The sequence below is a fragment of the Lygodium microphyllum genome, chromosome 25, assembly GCF_053477565.2.
Source record: "Lygodium microphyllum isolate KBCC chromosome 25, Lygodium_microphyllum_v1.1.10, whole genome shotgun sequence".
Classification (NCBI taxonomy): Eukaryota; Viridiplantae; Streptophyta; class Polypodiopsida; order Schizaeales; family Lygodiaceae; genus Lygodium; species Lygodium microphyllum.
In genome coordinates, this window is record NC_141159.1 from 6,765,202 (window position 1) to 6,783,668 (window position 18,467).

Sequence of the window (18,467 nt, forward strand, 5' to 3'; positions counted from 1 at the left end):
CATCACCTTTTGGTCGGTAGTGAGGGACCCCTTACCACTGGCTTTCTAGGAGATTTTTGGTTCAGGTCAGATGCCAGGGAGTTTATTGGCAGGTCTTATCAGTCTCCTCCCCAAAGTGGGAGACCAGTTGGAGCTATCCCAGTGGAGACCGATCACCTTGTTGCCAATTGCCTATAAGGCACTAGCAAAGATGATTGGTAGGCGACTTTGCTCCGCGCTTCCAAACACCATTCATGACACACAGACATGCTTTGTCCAGAATAGGAGCATCCTAGACAATGTCTTTATCTTCTTTGAGGTGACAGAGTGGGCCCAGCATAGTGGTCAGGAATTGGCTGTACTACTCCTGGATTTTGAGAAAGCCTATGGCAGGGTGGATTGGAACTTCTTGGAGGGCACCATGGAGAGGTTGGGCTTCCCCCAGGCATGGATCCATGGGGTCTCTGCATTCTACAAATCGGCTACCAACAGGGTTCTCATAGGTGCAGGAGTTTCGGCTGGAGAGATCGGTACAACAAGGCTGCCCACTGGCCCTGTATCTGTTTCTATTCTTTGTAGAGGTGATGTCTCACTTCCTCTAATCACGTGTGAGTGGGTTACGTGGCCTCCGACTTCCAGTGAAAGAGGAGACGGAGCTGTTAGATTCAGAGTATGCAGATGATACAACACTTTACATAGAGGACGATGAGTTGATGCTGAAGAGAGTGAGACTAGCTCTCGAGGTGTTTTGTATTACAACAGGAGTGAAAATCAACTGGTAGAAGTCAGTTGGTTTCCTTACAGACCCGGACTCTAGTATGGAGTGGGGCGTCCACTTCGTATTTAGATGGGTGTGTAGAGGGTAGACCGTCCGCTACCTAGGGTTCTAGGTGGGACTCGACATCACCCCCGCTCAGTAGTTTCTCCTAGTGCTCGACTCTATTGGGAGGAAGCTGACCTATTGGAGTACTGCTCGCCTCTCCCTAGCGGGTCGAGCCCTGATGGTCAACCAAGTCCTCCTAGCAACGGCTTGGTACATCGCCTCATGTTGGTGCTTCTTCTCGTCCTATGTTGCTCAGCTTCATCGCCTAGTGCGGAATTTCCTCTCGGTTGAGTCAAACGGTTCGAGGGACTCTTGGGCCAAGGTGGTGTGGGCGACTATCATCCGGCATTGGTCAGAGGGAGGGCTTGGGATCATTGACCCAGAGTATCAGAGTATGGCCCTTTTGGGCAAGCTTGTAGTCCTCGATCTCACACTAGGAGGGCAGACCTGGAAGGTCCTACTGTAGGAGAGTCTCCAGGAGTGTAGACCGAGGCTTGGCGGGGATTGGAGACTGTCCTTGAGATGGATCTTCACGACGGCCCAGATCCCCCTTCCTATGTAGCTTACTTTATGTGTGGCAAGGCCTTCGTAAGGCCCTGATTCAGAGCCCCCCAGGTTGCCAGGAGGAGATAGACCGTCAGCTGGTGATCTGGAACCCCCAGGTTAGAGATCAAGAGGGGGTACAAATCAGCGTCCAGTGGGCTGGTTGGGAAGCCAGTGTGGCGCGCACCATCAGGCCTGGCGGGAGGTGTATAGGTTGGTGGACAAGGAGGTGTTGCAACAGGCATCAGGTTGCCAGAGAGGAGTCGAGTTGAGGAGAAGGAAGATTGACACAGCAATACCTTAGGAGTGGCTTGGCCCCCCGGTACGAGAGCTAGTAGAGCTCGGGGAGGTATGGGCTGCTAAGTTTTCACCAACAGGTATCCCCCTACAGGTGGTAGGTAGAGTGGGCAGTGCCCTACATGGGACTTTCTTCACCATTTAGGGGGGGCGTCTGGCCCTTGACAGAGGGCAGTAGGATGAGGGGATAGCTGTCCTTTCGTGGAGGACGATTTGGGTGGTGGGCCTTCAGGGGAAGACATGGCGACTAGATCCCTATGTTTTCTGGGAGGAGCTCCGGGAGTGGCAGATTTGGGAGGGCAGACCACTTGATGAGCTGAAGTGGGACCTAGGAGAGTGGCATGGCTGGCCACTGCGGTAGCCAAGAAGCCACCGAGGTTCCTAGAGTACACAGCTAGGATTGGCAGATACGTGCTGATCCAAGAGGACATAGACTGGGCGCCATCGCGTAGCAGGTACTGGGCGGAGCACAGCATCACGAATGCTTTTCGACGGATTTTCTGGCGACGCTTATGGGATAGCTGGAGGCCGAGGAGGGTACCGTATTTCATATGGCTGGTGGCACATGGAGGCTTGGCGGTAGGGAGTTGGTTAGCCCAGATGCAGAAGGATGGAGGATGTAAACGCTGCACACAACAGCTTCTGGAACCTCCAAAGCACTGCCTCTGGTTGTGTGAGGCGGCGTAGCTAGTGTGGAGAGGAGCATGTTGCATTCTCCGCTGCTTAGCACCCAGCCTTGGATGTATCTCATGGGGAGCTTTCTGCTGGCAAGCAGTCAGCTAGGGTCGTCACCTTTTGTGTGAGGCTTGGATGCAGGACACGATTTTCCTTATTGAGGTTGGGTCGTGCGCAGTAGCTGGCTTGGAGGCTCTACCCATCCACTAGGTACTGGAGCCCACAACAGACCGCTCTAAGGTATGGGAGATCGTAGGGAGTCTCATTGGATGGCATATCTGGAAGGTGTGGTGTCATGAGGTTTTTGGAGGAGAGAGACTTTCTATACATGCGACTTTGGGACCAGGTGCAGGGCGAGTCTCCAGCTCGTTAGGAGCTCTGTCTTCACTTCATGCACACTTGGGGCTGCCAGGACTTGTTTTTCGCGATGCATACAAGCAGCCCCAAATGGCGATACAACCCCCTCCATGGATTCTTGCCCCCATCCCCCCTAGACTGCCCTGAGAGGCATGCATATTTGATATTTCTATGACTTTGTATCAGCTCCAGCTAGTCTATTGAGCAGGAGCACTTCTTTGTATTCAAGGTTTTTCTGAAGTAATATAATTAGCCACACTTTATTTGCAAAAAAAAGAGTAGTTTGAATCTCAAACAACATAATCCCATAGAGATTTGTACTAGCAAGGAGCATTAAGTTAGTGTTCTATGGTACTAATACACAGGGTACAGTACCTATAGTATGGATAGTATGAATGCTTTCATGCGTGGTACTAGTGCAACTATGCCTGCTTGGCAGACCAATAGGCATGCATGCGTGTTTCCTAGTGCTTCCTCACTGTTACTCATTCTGCTTGTGGTTACGTTGGTTTGTTCCCACTAGAGTGGCACTCTTAATGCTTTACAAACTTTTCTTTCTTTGATACACATTGAAGATTTAAGGCTGGTAAGATGGGTATATGATTTAATTAGTAAAGAATGTTTGATAGGCATATACATGTGCCCATGTTGTAGGTCTTCTCTTCTCAATATGTTATCAAAAATAATTATGCCTTGGTTAGTTGCCTTTCCATGTACAAAATACATAAAGGATTGTGAATCCATGCACCAAACATTTGATCATCTATATATGCCCATGTTGTAGGTCTCCTTGGTTTTGATAATTGTTTGTACACATGTTTTAAGTCTCCTAGGATTTGATCATTATTGATACCAATGTTGTAGGTCTCCTTGGTTTTGATAATTGTTTGAACACATGTTTTAAGTCTCCTAGGATTTGATCATTATTGATACCAATGTTGTAGGTCTCCTAAGCTTTGCCATTATATTTTGAAATGATTAGATTGGATAGTTGCATGGTCCATGTAGAAGATACATAAAGGGTTGTGAATGCATGCGCCCCACATTTGAATTTGATTGCCCTTGAATTCTGACATGTTTGTGATGGATCTTTTTATTTGAAATGAGTACTCACAAGGTAGCTTGTTTGCATGTCAACTCTAGGCTCCATTGGCGGTAATAGCAAAGAAATTTGAAGATTGTGATGAGAAGCACCTAATGCGCCTTCTCTTAGATTTGCTGGATAGTCATCTTCTTGTTCAAGAAGGCGGGAATATCAAATTTGCATCAAAGAACTGTTTAAGAAGGCGGGTATAAAAGGACTCAAAAATACAAGCTTGCATTTTGAAACTGTTTTTATATCATGCCTTGTTACAAATACCCTGAATTTGTGAGACGATATCTATCATATGTAGAAGGGAGTTGTCTCTTTGCCTAAATATCTACAACTAATAACAATCCAAGCATCAAGTATTATATATCATATATAATTCTTTGAGTTTCAAGTAAACAAGGCTCAAGTAGTGAAACCGCAAGAGATAGAAGATAAGATAAACACAGTGTTGACTCAAGCGGTTTAGAGAGACTTCCAAATTCTTGGGTTTCCTACATCTATGGTGGGGCACGCGCATTAAAAGAGAATAAATAAATTTATTTTAATGCCAGAAGGCCAATGTGGCTATGAGACAAAACCAAAGTACATTTGCGTCTAATGTCATCTCATCATCAAAGTGAAAGGAAAATGCATCCTAGTACAAGTGAATGAGTACATCTATATGTACAAAATATCTAGCTATAGTAGCTCCTCCCTCAACCTCAAGATCAACACATGATCCAAGTTATAATATGGTCTTGGTTCGCTCTACTAATGTGTTGAGGGTTGAGTCTCCTTTGTATGCTTTTGGGTGGAGGGGAGAGAGAAAGAAAAAGAAAGAAAGAAAGGTATATTAACGTCTACATAATGCCAATGTGGCCTATGAGACAAAATCTAGAGTACATCCATGTCTAATGTCATCTCATCAGTAAGGTAAAGATAACATTACAAATAAGTGGGTGGGCTATGAAACAATATTGAAAATAACTATATGATGGGACTATACTAGGGTTGAACCATGTGTAGTGTTGTTCTATCGATAGAAAAGAAAAGGAAAGGAAAGGAGAAACAAATCTGATAGAGCCATGTACAAAAGTGTGGTGGAGACTCTGGGTTGTAGCTGATCTCAAGATCTGCACATGATCTCAGCCATGATGCGGTCCCTACTTGCTTCACTGATATGCCTAGTGGTGAGTCTTCGGTGTCTCGTGATAATGGCTCAACACCCCTTCTAAGAACACATGGTACAAGACGTATGGTCGTAGGGTCCGTGATTGGACCGTCTCCCCAGCATTTGAAAGGCATGGAAAGACCTCACACCATGAATGAAAAGAAATACGAATAAATTCATCTCATGATTCGCTCTGAACTACGAATTGCGAGACAAGAATTGGAGAAAGAAATGTGAGAGGAACTGATAGTAAATCAAAGGATAGAAATGCAAGACATGCAGATAAAGATTAATAATGACTTACAGGCACAAATGCTGTCCGAAATGCACACACTGAAAACTGAAATGTTGAAAGTGGTAGATGCCTACAAATCTGAAATCTTAGAACTAGGGAAAGAATTGAATACATTTAACAAAAAAGAAATGAACGTGCAAGAAGAACTACAAAAAGAGAGAGGCTTTGAAGGCATATGAAAGGGAGGTTCACTCATGGGTAGAAGTGGCAAAGACAAAGAAGTAGATAGAAGAAACCAGCCCATGGATTGAGGTAGTAAAAAAGAATAAGGGAACATCCGTGAACAAGACTGAAGTAATGAATGCTACCTTGGAAGAAGAGGCTAGGAGACGGGCTAGGGTTTTACATGTACGAGTAGTAGGATGGGAGGAGAAGAGCAGCCCACAAGAAGACGCTAAGACACTTGCTAACAAAATTGGGGCTTCAAACATACCTATCATTAGTGCTTGGAGAGTGGGGAAAGAGGACTAAGTCCAAGGCTCTAATTCTTCGCTTTGGGGACATAGAGGAAAAAAAGGCTTTCCTCTCCAAGAGGAGAGCCCTCAAGGGTGAGAAGATTTATTTGGATAAGGACCTTACCCTAGCACAAATAGCGCATCGCAGAGAACACATGCCCAAGGTATTGGAGGCTCGCAAAGAGGGAAAGTGGGCTGTCTATAGGGATGGATGAGTTATCATCACTGACAAAAGGACGTCATGATGGTACAAGGCCTATGAGACTCTTTGGATGTCAATATGGGATTGTAATGGAGCCCTACGCTTGGATGCCGGTTACTTTGAAGATAGCTTCTGAAACATAGACATAGCAATGTACACAGAAACACACCAATGTAAAGACTACCATACGTGCAAGGATATAGGTGGGAAAGTGCATTTCGTCCAACAGCTAGAAAACCGAGAAGCACTAGGCGTTTCTGGAGGTGTGGCCATGCTATATCGAGAAGACCTCAAATGGATAGTGCAAGTAATGAAAAGAGATGATGGTGCACGATATTTATGGATTAGGATACATGCAGGAAGACCACCGGATATATTCATCGCAATATGCTACTTTCCTCTTGCGAATTCTACCTATGCCACACGAGATGGATCTCCCTTTGATGTACTTTATGAGGATATCATGAGATATGCTAGCATTGGGGACATATTATTAGTAGGAGATTTCAATGCACACACTAGAGATAGACAGAGTGACTTTTATATGCATGGTAATGCCATGTTCAAAGAGATCGACATAGATGAAATAGGCCTACACAAGAGAGCCCAGGATAAAGAAGTGAGTACCTATGGGACACACCTATTGACATTGGGAAGTGCACATAGACTAGCCGTCTTTAATGGTCTGCCACAATGGCCAAGATCTGACAATTTGACATGCTAGAATCACAAAGGAGAGGCAAGTACTGTGGACTACTTAATGGGCTCACTAGAATTGATACCAGACATTCAAAACTTTAAGATATCTAAGAAATCAATTGGCATAGCAGCAGATTATGCTATTTTGACATTCATGCTCTCTTGTGTACATATGAAACATGAAACACCATGCCTCCCTAGACATCCCAAATACTACTTTACAGAAGACACCTCACACATCTACAGTGGTTCTTTGGAGATCAGTTTACATACATTGGACTTAATTAGATTGTTGGAAAAATGTACAAGGGATTTAGCAGAGGCCATACATGGATCATGCATGTATGCATTCCCACACATCTTGCCCTGATGTAGACCCACACGATCTACTGCTCCCCAAAATAGTTGGTATGATGATGAGTGTAGAGTCACCCGAGCTCGCTTACATAGAGAAGTGGAGCTAGGCACTCATACACATTGCCAAGCAAAGGCATTCTTCAAATGCCTTGTGCGAAAGAAGAAACGAGACTACTTAGTGAAGCAGAAGCAAAGATATATTAGCTATTTTTGGGGCGGGATAGCAAGAGCGCATGGAAGATGTTTCATGAAAGACAGGCCCCCATACAGATTACATCACCAGATGCTTGGCTTGACTATGGGAGACAACTGTATGACCTGCCAAGACAGCCACCTATGCAGCCCCCACAAGCTTGTAGGCCAACACAGTGGTCTTTCTTCACATGGAAAATGGTCAGGGATGCAATTTATAGATTACAAAATGGGAGGGCATAGGATGATGATGGACTAGTAGTAGCAGAACATTTCTCACATGCTTGTGACATATTAGCACCCATATTAGCACATATGTTCAATAGAGCAATATGTGAAGGTTTCCCTATGAGTTGGACAGACAACACTATAATCCCGCTATTTAAAAGTGGTGATCCCTTGATTCCTAGCAACTACAGGACTATCATGATCGATCATACTTTGGCCAAGATATATGGATCTATATTGGAGCATGAACTCAGTGAGTGGGCTGAAATGCAAGGCAAGAGAGCACAAGGATAGGCAGGTTTCAGATGAGGATATACCACACTGGACCACATTTTCACACTTAGAGCCATTATTGAGGAGGGTCGAGCCCAAGCCAAGAAGATCTATTGTTGCTTTGTAGACTTTCGCAAAGCTTTTGATACAGTGCCTCGTACATGCATCATGCAAAGATTGCAGGACATTGGAGTACCAGAGGGTATACGATGGGGTGTCTATGCATTATATGAGGTAGTGACAAGTCATGTACGAGCACCTGGGGGGCTATCAGAGAGGATTGACAGTACCATAGGAGTGAAACAAGGATGTCCGATTTCACCCACAATGTTTGGTCTATACATAGATGAAGTGTCTGATTACATAGACCGAGGAGGAGGAGCTGGAGCCAACTTGGCAGGGGTGCTGATACTGAAATTACTGTATGCAGATGATATAATTCTCATTTCAGATTCACCGGAGGGATTATAGTGCCATCTAGACGCTTTGCACATCTTCTGTAGAGATAAAGACCTCATAGTGAACCTTGGGAAGACCAAAACCATGGTTTTCAATACTTCAGTAGCATGGGTGATTAGATCTATGTACTAGTTCACATTTGGGGGAGACATACTGGAGCATGTGAGGGAATATGTCTATTTGGGAGTCACCTTCTCTGGCCCACGTTTTTCGTTGAGAGGGGCATCAGAGGTACGTCTTGCATATGGATACGCAGCACTAGGGGCACTCGAGAGTCAATGTGCTCACATATAGTTCCAGGAGCCCCACACCAAACTCTAGTTGTTTGACGCCGTAGTCACACCTACATTAGTATATGGAGCAGAGGTATGGGGTTGTAGCTTGTACCACAGGAGTCTTAGCCCACTCACTGATCGGATTGGAGTAGAGAGGGATTATTATGATGGTTGGGATAGCATGGAAAGGCCATTGATCATGATGATAGCACGCATGATTAGAAGTAAGCCCTCCACCCCACATCCCATTGTCAGAGCAGAGCTAGGGGCAACACCTATAGTTACGGAGACACTCTTGAGGGCAGTGACCTTTTGACACAGACTATGGAAACTTCCACACCATAGATACTCTAGATTGGCACTAACCTCATCTAGACAGCTAGCAACAGAAGGCGAGAAGAACAGTTGGTTTTCACAGATGGCTATTTGGATGAACCTACATGGTTTGGATATTGACCGTCTTCCACCTTTGGATTATAGCCTTGACTGCCCTACACTTTCTCTCAGCGATCAGAGCTGAACCAGGTGATCAAAGCTTATATCTTGAGGATTAAGACAACAAGGTCATGGATCCATCCACCACTCCCTCTAGGATCGAGGATGGAGTTCTACAGGAGTCATTTCTTGTGTCTCTCTGATGATGGTTTCACTATTCGGCCAGCATATATGAACACCCATCTCTCCCATAGCGTACGGGTTTCTATTGGACAGATTTGCACCTCCTCACATAGGCTTCAAATCGAGACATGCAGATGGACAAATACCCTAGCAGCGGATAGGACTTGCCAGCTTTGTGGTCGAGAGCTTGAGACGAAGGAGCACTACATATGCAGATGCACAGTATACTATGGCATACGAGGACGGTACCATTGCCTCTTCCGTGATGGATTTGGACCTCTTCGTCACGTCATGGAGGATGAGGACCAGAGATGCCTAGGTATTTTCCTCCTGAAGCTCAAGAGGCGCCGAACTGCAGTATTGCAAGACAGGAGGCCAACTCATCCAGAAGGACACACACAGAGAGCAGTGACAAACTTCTTCTACAAAGCCGACTCTATTGACACTACCAACCTAGCAGAGATAGAGCCACCTCGCCAGACACCTTACAGGCCATGCCGTGGAGTCACATTGGATAGAGCCATTTCCCTTCGTCGAGCATGACGACCTTGTCTACTAGGACCACATCCGTTGCTTCCATGGACGGTTGTGTTAGTTCTTGATCAGATTCGTCTTCTAGATATTCATTTTCCACGGTTTGATGCTTGCTTTTGTCTACATTATCCATCTCTCACACAGTGTGCAAAGCTCCTGAGCTTGTACTTTGTACTATCAAAATCAAAGCAAATTCTATGATTCCTGCAAATTTCTAGGGTTTTCCTAACTCCTCCCTAAATTTTTGCAAACCCAATAATCTTTTACGAGCTCAAATGCCTTCACATTGTTTACAATCACTAGTCCACAGGCCAGTGCATCAATACATTCACCTAGGTCTGCATTCATGTCATTCTGTGTACATTTTTGTCCTTGTAGGACAGTGGCTATTTCCCTGTGCAGAGACGTGACCTTGCAGAGCAGCTTCTTCGGGTCAGCACCAATCATCACTAGACTGCCCCCTCTTGTACGATGGACATGACAGTCACGTCAGCTCTTGTCACTGGCGCTAGACACGTCCGTCATGCTAGCATCCCGTCACTCACGCCAAACACGTCCATTATGCCAGTCACGTCTCGTCACCATCCCGTCACTCACGCCAGCGTCTCGTCTCGTCATGCCAGCATCCCATTACTCACGCCAGCATTCCCTTCAGTATTTCGTCAGTGCTCACAATAGCTCAGGCGATTCCGTCACAACATTCGTGCGAGAGAGAGAGAGAGGGAAAGAGAGAGAGAGAGGGGACAAGTTTACGTGATTACAAGATACACGATGGCTCTAAGCCATCGTGTGTAAAATCTCAGTACTAAACAACAAAAGAGTTACAAAAGTCATGGCAAAGACGTAGAGGAAATTGCCATATGCCATCGAAGTAAGTCGTCCCGAGGGAGTAAGTCAGAGTGCCGAATGAGATCTATCTGCCAATGCAAGAGACCTTTAAGCCTCGCAATATGTCCCAGAACATTAGAGGCCGAATAAAAAAGAAAGGCATTCCGAGTGGTCCAATTGTGCCAGCATCCCGAGTATCTAAGAAAGTGAAACAAGATCTTCATATGCGACTGTGCCGGTGTGGGGTATTTTGGCCATGCAAAAACCCAATCAAAAGGGCTTAGCGAGAAACCAACCATTGCTCGCCAAACCGCTGGCAAGAGCGACCAGATATTCTTAGCGAGAGGGCAAGAAATAAATCGATGACGGGCCGATTCCACAGTAGTGGTGCAAAAGAAACGATTGCCGTTAGAGATTCGACGCTTGGAAAGGGCTGAAGCAAGAGGAAGACCACCAGTCATCACCCTCCAAAGAAAGACCTTGCATTTGAAAGGTGTCTTGTTCAACCAGCCCTCCATCATAGTTGCCTTCCACCATGACTGAGATTTCGACAATCTCCATAGAGTATTAGCTTTAGTAACCAGCCATTGATGATCTTTAATTAGAAGATGATACACCTGGTTAGCTGAGGCCTTTTCCAAATTCAACTAACTTGCAAGGTCCCAGTCCTGCCAAGGACAATCCAAAGCAAGGGCAGGAAAGGGTTGCCTACTCTGGAGCACTAACCAAAGCTGTTCCCATAAATCACGGTATCCACGAGGGGTTATAAAAAGCCTCTTGGCTGTACGAAACCATATGAAGACATTACGATTGGCAAGGGTGGCATCTGCCAGCTGAAGTCAAGCCCAAACGTGCCATGCGGTTAAATTTTGGTCTGAGCTCATGTTTGCCTTCCCAAGAAAGTAATCGCAAGGCTGCCAACAATTCCAGTTGAAAAGAGTTAGTATGTAAGCGGTCCTCCGCTGGATGCCAACGCACCTTCTGGAGAACCAATTTCCAGGAGTAGACCAAATGAACAAGCAGGGATGAGGAAGGACTAGAAAACCGAGAGTCTGCATTAAGAACATGCCACCAAGAGCTCCGAATTTGTGTATTACCATGCACAAGCCCGTGATCCTCAAGAAAATAACGGGCTATAACGACCCACGGGTGATGATCCACGCACATGGCACGAAGAGAGAGAGAGAGAGAGAGAGAGAGAGAGAGAGAGAGAGAGAGAGAGAGAGAGGCTCTGGTGCGAATGATGGCGAGAGCGAGTGTGATGGTGTGGAGGCAACGGGATCCCGCTTAGGGTTTCTGTCTGTCGCATGTGCGTGGACCTGTCTTCTGTTCTCATCACTTGTTCGTGCAGTCCGCCTTGGGGCTCCACGCTAAAGCCCAATCTCTGTGCGCCGTTTGTGCCTTCCATGATGTGTGCCTAGCCCTTCCATGTTTGGTTCGCTGCAACCCACGCTCAACGACGACCTGCTCTTCGTCTCGCCTCCTACTTCTGCCATTTTGTCTCGGCCTACTCTTCTTGTGCAGTCGGAACAGGGTACTGTGGATCCTTGTTTTTGCACATCTGCTTACCTGCGTGCGGTTATTCTGCTCTGATGTCAACATCAAGCCGATGCCCTGCCGACCTGGGAATCTTGTCATTCACATTCCTTTCTGCATCAGTTCTTCTGGCTGTGGTCATTTTAGCTTAGAAAAGAGAGCCTGCACCAGATTCTGAGGGTGTTGCACAGAGTGAGAGAGAGACAGAGGAAGAATTTTGGGATCGGAATTTGCTTCTGCTATGGCAAACCTACAGGAATCTAATGGTATCGATATGGCCTTTCTCGATCAGCAGATCGGGCAAGGGAATGACAAAGACTTGGCTCATTCGGATGGTCATTCGTTGGTAGATGAGCCTGGGCCGTTGCTGGATAGTGAAGAGATGGGCAAACGTCATAGGATGTCGGTGGAAGAACCGGTCTTCGGCCGGAATTTTCCTCAGCCCGAGGTTCATGTTTCGTGTTCGCAATCTAATGGGTCTTTACAGTTCATGCTGGCCATTGCCAATCACCTCATGTCAGATTGTGTTCACAGTAATGAGGATAAAGCTAACACATTACCGGAAGGGGATCAAGTAGTAGCATTCATGGGAACCGACCTGGTCCTACAACAGATAGCTGCTTTCCATGAGAGGGCAGCCATATTTTATTTTACTGGAAGGACTCCTTTGGTCACCAGAATTCGTGCTTGGCTGCAGGCTATGCTTGTCAGTTTTGAACAGTGTCCAGATGATGCTTCAGGGTGTATGCGGGTTCCCCTGGTTGAAGAGATTTATGATGGCCCGAAGGGGTTCTTGGAGGTTCTGTTTCATTCTGCAGAAGTACGGGCTCTGGTTATGCAACGCATTCCTTTGTTTATGGATGGGCAGCTAGTTCATGTGGTCCCTTGGAGGCCCATGGCTGAATTTCAGGACATGCTGAGACAGGCCTGCCCAATTTGGGTAGAGGTGGTGGATTTTCGTGCGCATCTTTGGAGACTTCTATCTATGGTATTGAGAACCCTTGGTGAGGTTTTGGTGGAACCTCGGCTGGCTTCTCGTAATAGGAACCGAGCATGTATGTTGTGGGATACAGGCAAACCTCGCTCCACAAAAATTCTTTTTGAAATTCCAGGCTTACAAATGTTGGTATATGAGTTGAAATGGGGTACTTTTGCAGGACACATTGTTTCAGATGCGGTCAGTTGGGCCATTTTGTTTAGGAATGCGACAAAAATACAGAGGCAGTGCAAGGCCCTATAGATCAAGATATGGAAATGCAAGACCACCACCCTCAGCACATGTTTCAGCAAATAGTACTTGATCTAGAGCACCTTCCCCAACAAGGTTGTGAGGAAGGCAACAAGAATGATCATCACGAGGGTGGGGAGCATTCTTCGACTGTGGTAGGGTGGAATTTGTCTCCTCGGGAGGATTCTTGGGTCATTGTGGCGCGTCGTAATGCTAGGCAAGATTCTCAATTGAATCCTGCCCATCCTTTACCGCCCCCAATCATTCAGACCTTCCAACATAGAGGTAGGGGTTTTTATATGAAACCTCAATCTTTGCATACCCCAGCAGTGGAAGATAGAAGGACTTCTGATTCAGCCTTGCGATTCGATGCGCGTGGAATGCTTATGCCTCCCCAAGACGTTTTCCGCTCCTAGCAACTGTAGTTGCCTTCTAGAGCTTCGATTGTGGGTCTGCAGAGAGCAGATCTTGTAGATGTTATACGTACCGAAATGGAGAGATTCCAGGCGGCCAAGGTTATAGATGTAAAAGGGAAAGGGAAAGCGATGGTTTAGTAGTTTTTCTTATTTTCTGATTGATCATGAAACTTGCTTTGTGGAATGTAAAAGGTATTTCTTCGGGGAGCAAGCAGTATCGGTTGTGGAAAGTTGTGCTTGCTGGAAATTGGGATGTTTTTTGTGTTGTGGAGCACAAACAACATTCTTTGGCTGGATCTTCTTATGTGTATAAGGATTATGCAGTCTTTTTTAGTGGTCGCGCTCCATACAAATCGGGAGTTATATTGGTTGCCAAATCCTCCTTGCAACCAGCATTGGTTTCTTAAGATACCCACGGCCGATTTTTGACCGTGGAAATATGTTATGAGGGGGAGGTTTTGTGGATTGTAGGCGTGTATGCTCCTTCTAATGCAAGGGATCGTCGTCAGCTTTGGGATGATCTGCACTGCCTTGCCTTGGCTCGTCAAAGCTTTGTTATGGGTGACTTTAATGCCTGTGTTTTTGCAAATCAGGCGACCTCTCTGCTTTTGGTTATGGATGGTCCTGAGCAGCAGACTTGGGATGCTTTTGCAGCGGCATCTTTGAAACAAGACATGTGGTCCTGGTTGTATCCATCACAAGCAGGATATACTTATCGATCTTTTCAGCATCCAAATACTTGGGCCAGATTGGATAGAATTTACATCTGCCAAAGTGACTTCTTTCTTCCTCCAGTCATTGATACGCAGGTGGAAAGACAACATGTTCTGTTAGATCATTACCCTTTGGTCCTGGAAATGAGCCACAGACCTGTTCATGCATTCAAGGCTCTCCTTGCCCATTTGCCTCTTCTGTTTAATCAATCTTTTTTGCTGCAAAATCAGTTTTTGGTAGAATTTTAGCACCTGATAACTTCTTTTAGCTTGAAGGTTCTATCTACAGGAATGGAAGCATGGGGGGTTTTTAGGGATAATGTGCGAGCATTATCTCGACAATATAGTATTCAGCATGCTTCCTTGTTTCGAGCTGAATTGCAACATGCTCAAGCTTTATTAGCCCATTCCTTGGCTTTGTATCCGATGGGGTTTCCAGTGATGACATGCTCACTTGCATTGAATGGCTGAAAGGCAAGGTCCAATCTCTTCAGGAAGAGGAGTATGCAAAATACAAACTGTAGCCATAGTCGAAGCTTTACATGATAACAACAGTCAAACTCATCAATTTTTTGCTCGTCTGCATCAGAAATATACACGGGAAAATATTGTGCGTGTAGAGGACGAGCAAGGTGATATGGTGACTGATCCTACCTCCATTATTCGGATGACAGTTGACTTTTATAGGGCCCTATTGGGTTCGCAAGAGATCCTTACAGATGCTGTTCTCTTTGCTCGAACATACATTTGTGGCCTGGTTAGTAATCAGGTTGCACCAGAATGGGTGAATCTAATGGAGGCCGATATTTTTTTGAAGAGGAAGTGGAAGAAGTGCTGTCTCACTTGCCTCCAAGGAAAAGTCCAAGCTGGGATGGGCTTCCTAATGAGCCGTTTTCAATCAATGTGCAAATGCTTAAGGACCCATGAACTCGATTGTGTTAGTAGGTGTGGAACTCGGGTATGATGCCTTCAAATTGGAAGATTGTAGTCATCAAGTTGCTGCCCAAAGTTCCCTCTCCGTCCTCTTTGAAACAATGGAGACCTATTTCAGTTATGGGATCGTTATATAAAATCTTCTCCAAGATCATTGCCAACAGATTGCAGAAAGTATTTCCGCACCTCATTCATCCACTTTATTAAAGGTCGGAATATAATGCAAAACATTTTGAATGTCCAGCTGGGAATCGATTATGCCAAAGCGTCTAGCCAGCAGGTTGTTATGCTCCAGCTGGGAATCGATTATGCCAAAGCGTCTAGCCAGCAGGTTGTTATGCTCCAGCTGGATATTGAGAAGGCATTTGATCATGTCAGTTGGTCATTTTTGCGGCAATTAATGTCTACAATGGGTTTTGGCCCTCGTATGATTTCTTTAGTTGATACCATCAATCAGGGTGCTGTGGCCCATATTGCTCTTAATGGAGGGATTATGGAGGAAATCGCCTTATCTCGGTCTCTTCGGCAAGGCTGTCCACTCAGCCTCTTGCTATTTGCTTTGGTAACCCACTTAATGCTCTCATTATTGGATAAGTTGGCAGCTCAAGGTGAGATAGTTGGCTTATCTCTTCCTGGCGGTGATCAGCTGGTGGGCAAATCTTTGGCAAATGATTCTTTTATGTTCCTCAAGGTGGATCCTATCAATGTTAATCGGGCAATGGTGGCCTGGAACCTTTTTGCTTTGGCATTGGGTCTTCACATTAATACTCAGAAATCCACCCTTCTCTCGTATACGGAGAATGATCTGTAGGCCTTGGGATGGAATGGAATTGTGATCCTGAGGGGCAATATAACTAGACACCTAGGATATCCTATTGGTGTGGAGGTTGCTCCCCGTGCTTTGTTGGATTGGATGGCATCCCGAATCCATGATAGGTTCATGTACTAGAAATCTCAGAGTTGGCCTCTTCATGTTAGGCTAAAAGTGGCCCAATGCATCGTGATTAGTATGATTTCGTTCTTTCTACCATTGCTTCCTTGGACTAAGAAGTCCCTTTTGGAATTGGTCCAGCCTATCAGATTTATGATGTGGAAAAAGAAAGGCAATCGTTAGGTATGGATCTCCTGGCAGCATGTGACCACTCCGAAAAGGATGGGGGGTGCAGCTTTGTTGGATGTTAATTTGCATATGGCGGCTTTGAGGTTGTCCCTTTTGTAGAGTCTATGTATTCAGTGTTATCCTTGGTCAGATATTGCCAAATTCTTCATAGAAAAGACTGGCATCTCTCATGGAAGCACGGTTATTCATGCTTCCTGGTGGCATGCACTTAATTCTACAAGGCCCATAAACGTCTCCAAGTCTTTTCTCCTTTCTCATCTAATTGCTTCATGACAGGAGATGCTTCATTTTGCTGTCTGGCCTCCTCCGGATATTCGTAAGGGGGAAAATTCTCTACAAGGACAAATAATGGCTTCTCAAGGTTGTTGGATTGGCCACACAAAGATTTGCAGCGAGATAAGTTTAATCGGATGGCTAGGTTAGGGTTGAAGACAGTCTGTGATGGGGTTATTATAGGGCAGCCCCGGCTTTATTCTTGTAGGCGTATTCGTCAGTACTTTAGGGTGCCTCGTGGATATAGGGACATTTGGTCGTCAATACAAGATTGTCTTTAGAGGTTCTCTCCTTTGCCTGCGTTATAGCCATTGCATCCATGGCGGGATTGGAAGTTTGTGCTTCCTGATGACTTTCAGAAAAGGTCAGCGAATCAGATATATCATCAGATGTGGAAGCTAAAAGATGGGTCGCGGGGAAGATTAATAAGTTCTGGCATCTCAGGGATAGCAAAAAGAAGTGGCGGGACAGATTTATCCAGCTTTGGAAGTGTAAGGTTCCATTTCAGGGTAAAGTGTTCATGTGGAGGCTGCTCATTGGGGGTCTTCCAACAAGAGAAGTGATCCGTGCCTAAAAGATCTCTGCAGGCCGCTGTGTTTTCTGTACTACATGCGATGAGACATTGCTTCACCTCTTTGTCTCTTGCCCTATTGCGAGACAGATTTGGAATTTCATTTCCCGTGTGTGGTTCTCGGTGTTCCAACATCGCATACCGATTTGTTCGTGGATTATGGGAAATATGTCCTCTATGCCCTCCTTGTCTTCAGATTGTTCGTGCCTATTCCATTTTCTTAGATGGACAGCCCTATGGCACATATGGCGTGCTTGCAATGCCTTTATTTTTGATTCGGCATCAGGCATCCATGGGCATGTGGCCCGTGTTCATGGATTGGTCACTTCTATGATGTCAGCAGGCCTGGTCCTTCCGGACATTGCTGCTCCCTGGCTGGTGATTGTTCGCTCTACTCCAGCTGTTCTTTCTGTCTGATTTATTTGAATCTGTCATGTAATAGGTTGTTCTGATAAGCCTGCTCACATCTTGTAAATTTCTACAGTGATAGTGTGAGAGAGATTGAGTATGCTGACCTGATGGTCTGATGTAATAGCATGGAAGAGACATAGTGAGAATGTTGACCTAATGGTCTCATGTAAATATTTACTACTTAATTCAATTATCTTCACGAAGAGAGAGAGAGAGAGAGAGAGAGAGAGAGAGAGAGAGAGAGAGAGAGAGAATGGATTATGAGACAAAGAAATGAGTATATTTGACCATGTCATCTCACTCAAAAAATGAAAAACAACTAACTATGACAATTGTAAGTATAGGCTACCACCATATAAAAAATGATCGTTTGATGATCCTTCAGCCAACCTGTAGGATCCTGCCCTAATCAATATGACTCTCTAGGAACAATGTAGGGCAAGAATATCTATCATGAGGTGGTCCAAGGCATCAAGTCCACTTAGGGGAGGTGCTTGCCTTTGATCACGAGCAATGATGGCTCGAACTTGCTAAAGGTAAGGATATGGAGCATAGTGACGGGGTCGTGGGTGCCATGCTCTACGGAGTGTAGTTGCATGGTTTGTCGTGACCCCTGTGACCTGTAGATGGCATGGTGGCGCTGCTGTAGTGGTAGCATCTAGTGAGCTAGCGTTGAGAAAATCTATAAGAATGCGTTGGTTCATTGGCTCTACCTCTATCCATCTCTAATCCTTGGTACTCCATCCCCTTGTAGAGAGGCCCAAATCTCTCTCGGAAAAGGCAATGAAATATCCTTCTAATCTCATAAAATATAGTTTATCTACAAACAAAGTGCTCCTCAAACTCAACCTCTCGGTGGCATATCTGGCAAATGTGTGTATCCTCAGACATGTGTGTATACCATCTTGTTTCAATTTAGAGCTGATGTGATTAT

General features: G+C 45.4%; 1 protein-coding gene across 16 annotated transcripts in view; it reads left to right on the top strand.

The window, feature by feature from the left end:
• Positions 1 to 18,467, top strand: part of LOC148013873 (uncharacterized) — a 112,060-nt gene that overhangs the window by 85,080 nt on the left and 8,513 nt on the right. For 6 of the 16 annotated variants that reach the window (XR_015688618.1, XR_015688619.1, XR_015688625.1 and 3 more), the window contains exon 6: positions 3,818 to 3,964. The exons of 6 other annotated variants lie outside the window; for them this stretch is intronic. Coding sequence is in view for 3 of the 10 variants with exons in the window: in XM_087666609.1 (XP_087522735.1) it covers positions 3,818 to 3,964 (147 nt within the window). In the remaining 7 variants the exon portion in view is untranslated. Of the gene's footprint in view, positions 1 to 3,817; positions 3,965 to 18,467 lie in introns of those variants that run through there. 4 more of the 16 variants (XR_015688624.1, XM_087666608.1, XR_015688621.1 and 1 more) reach the window with 2 other exon arrangements.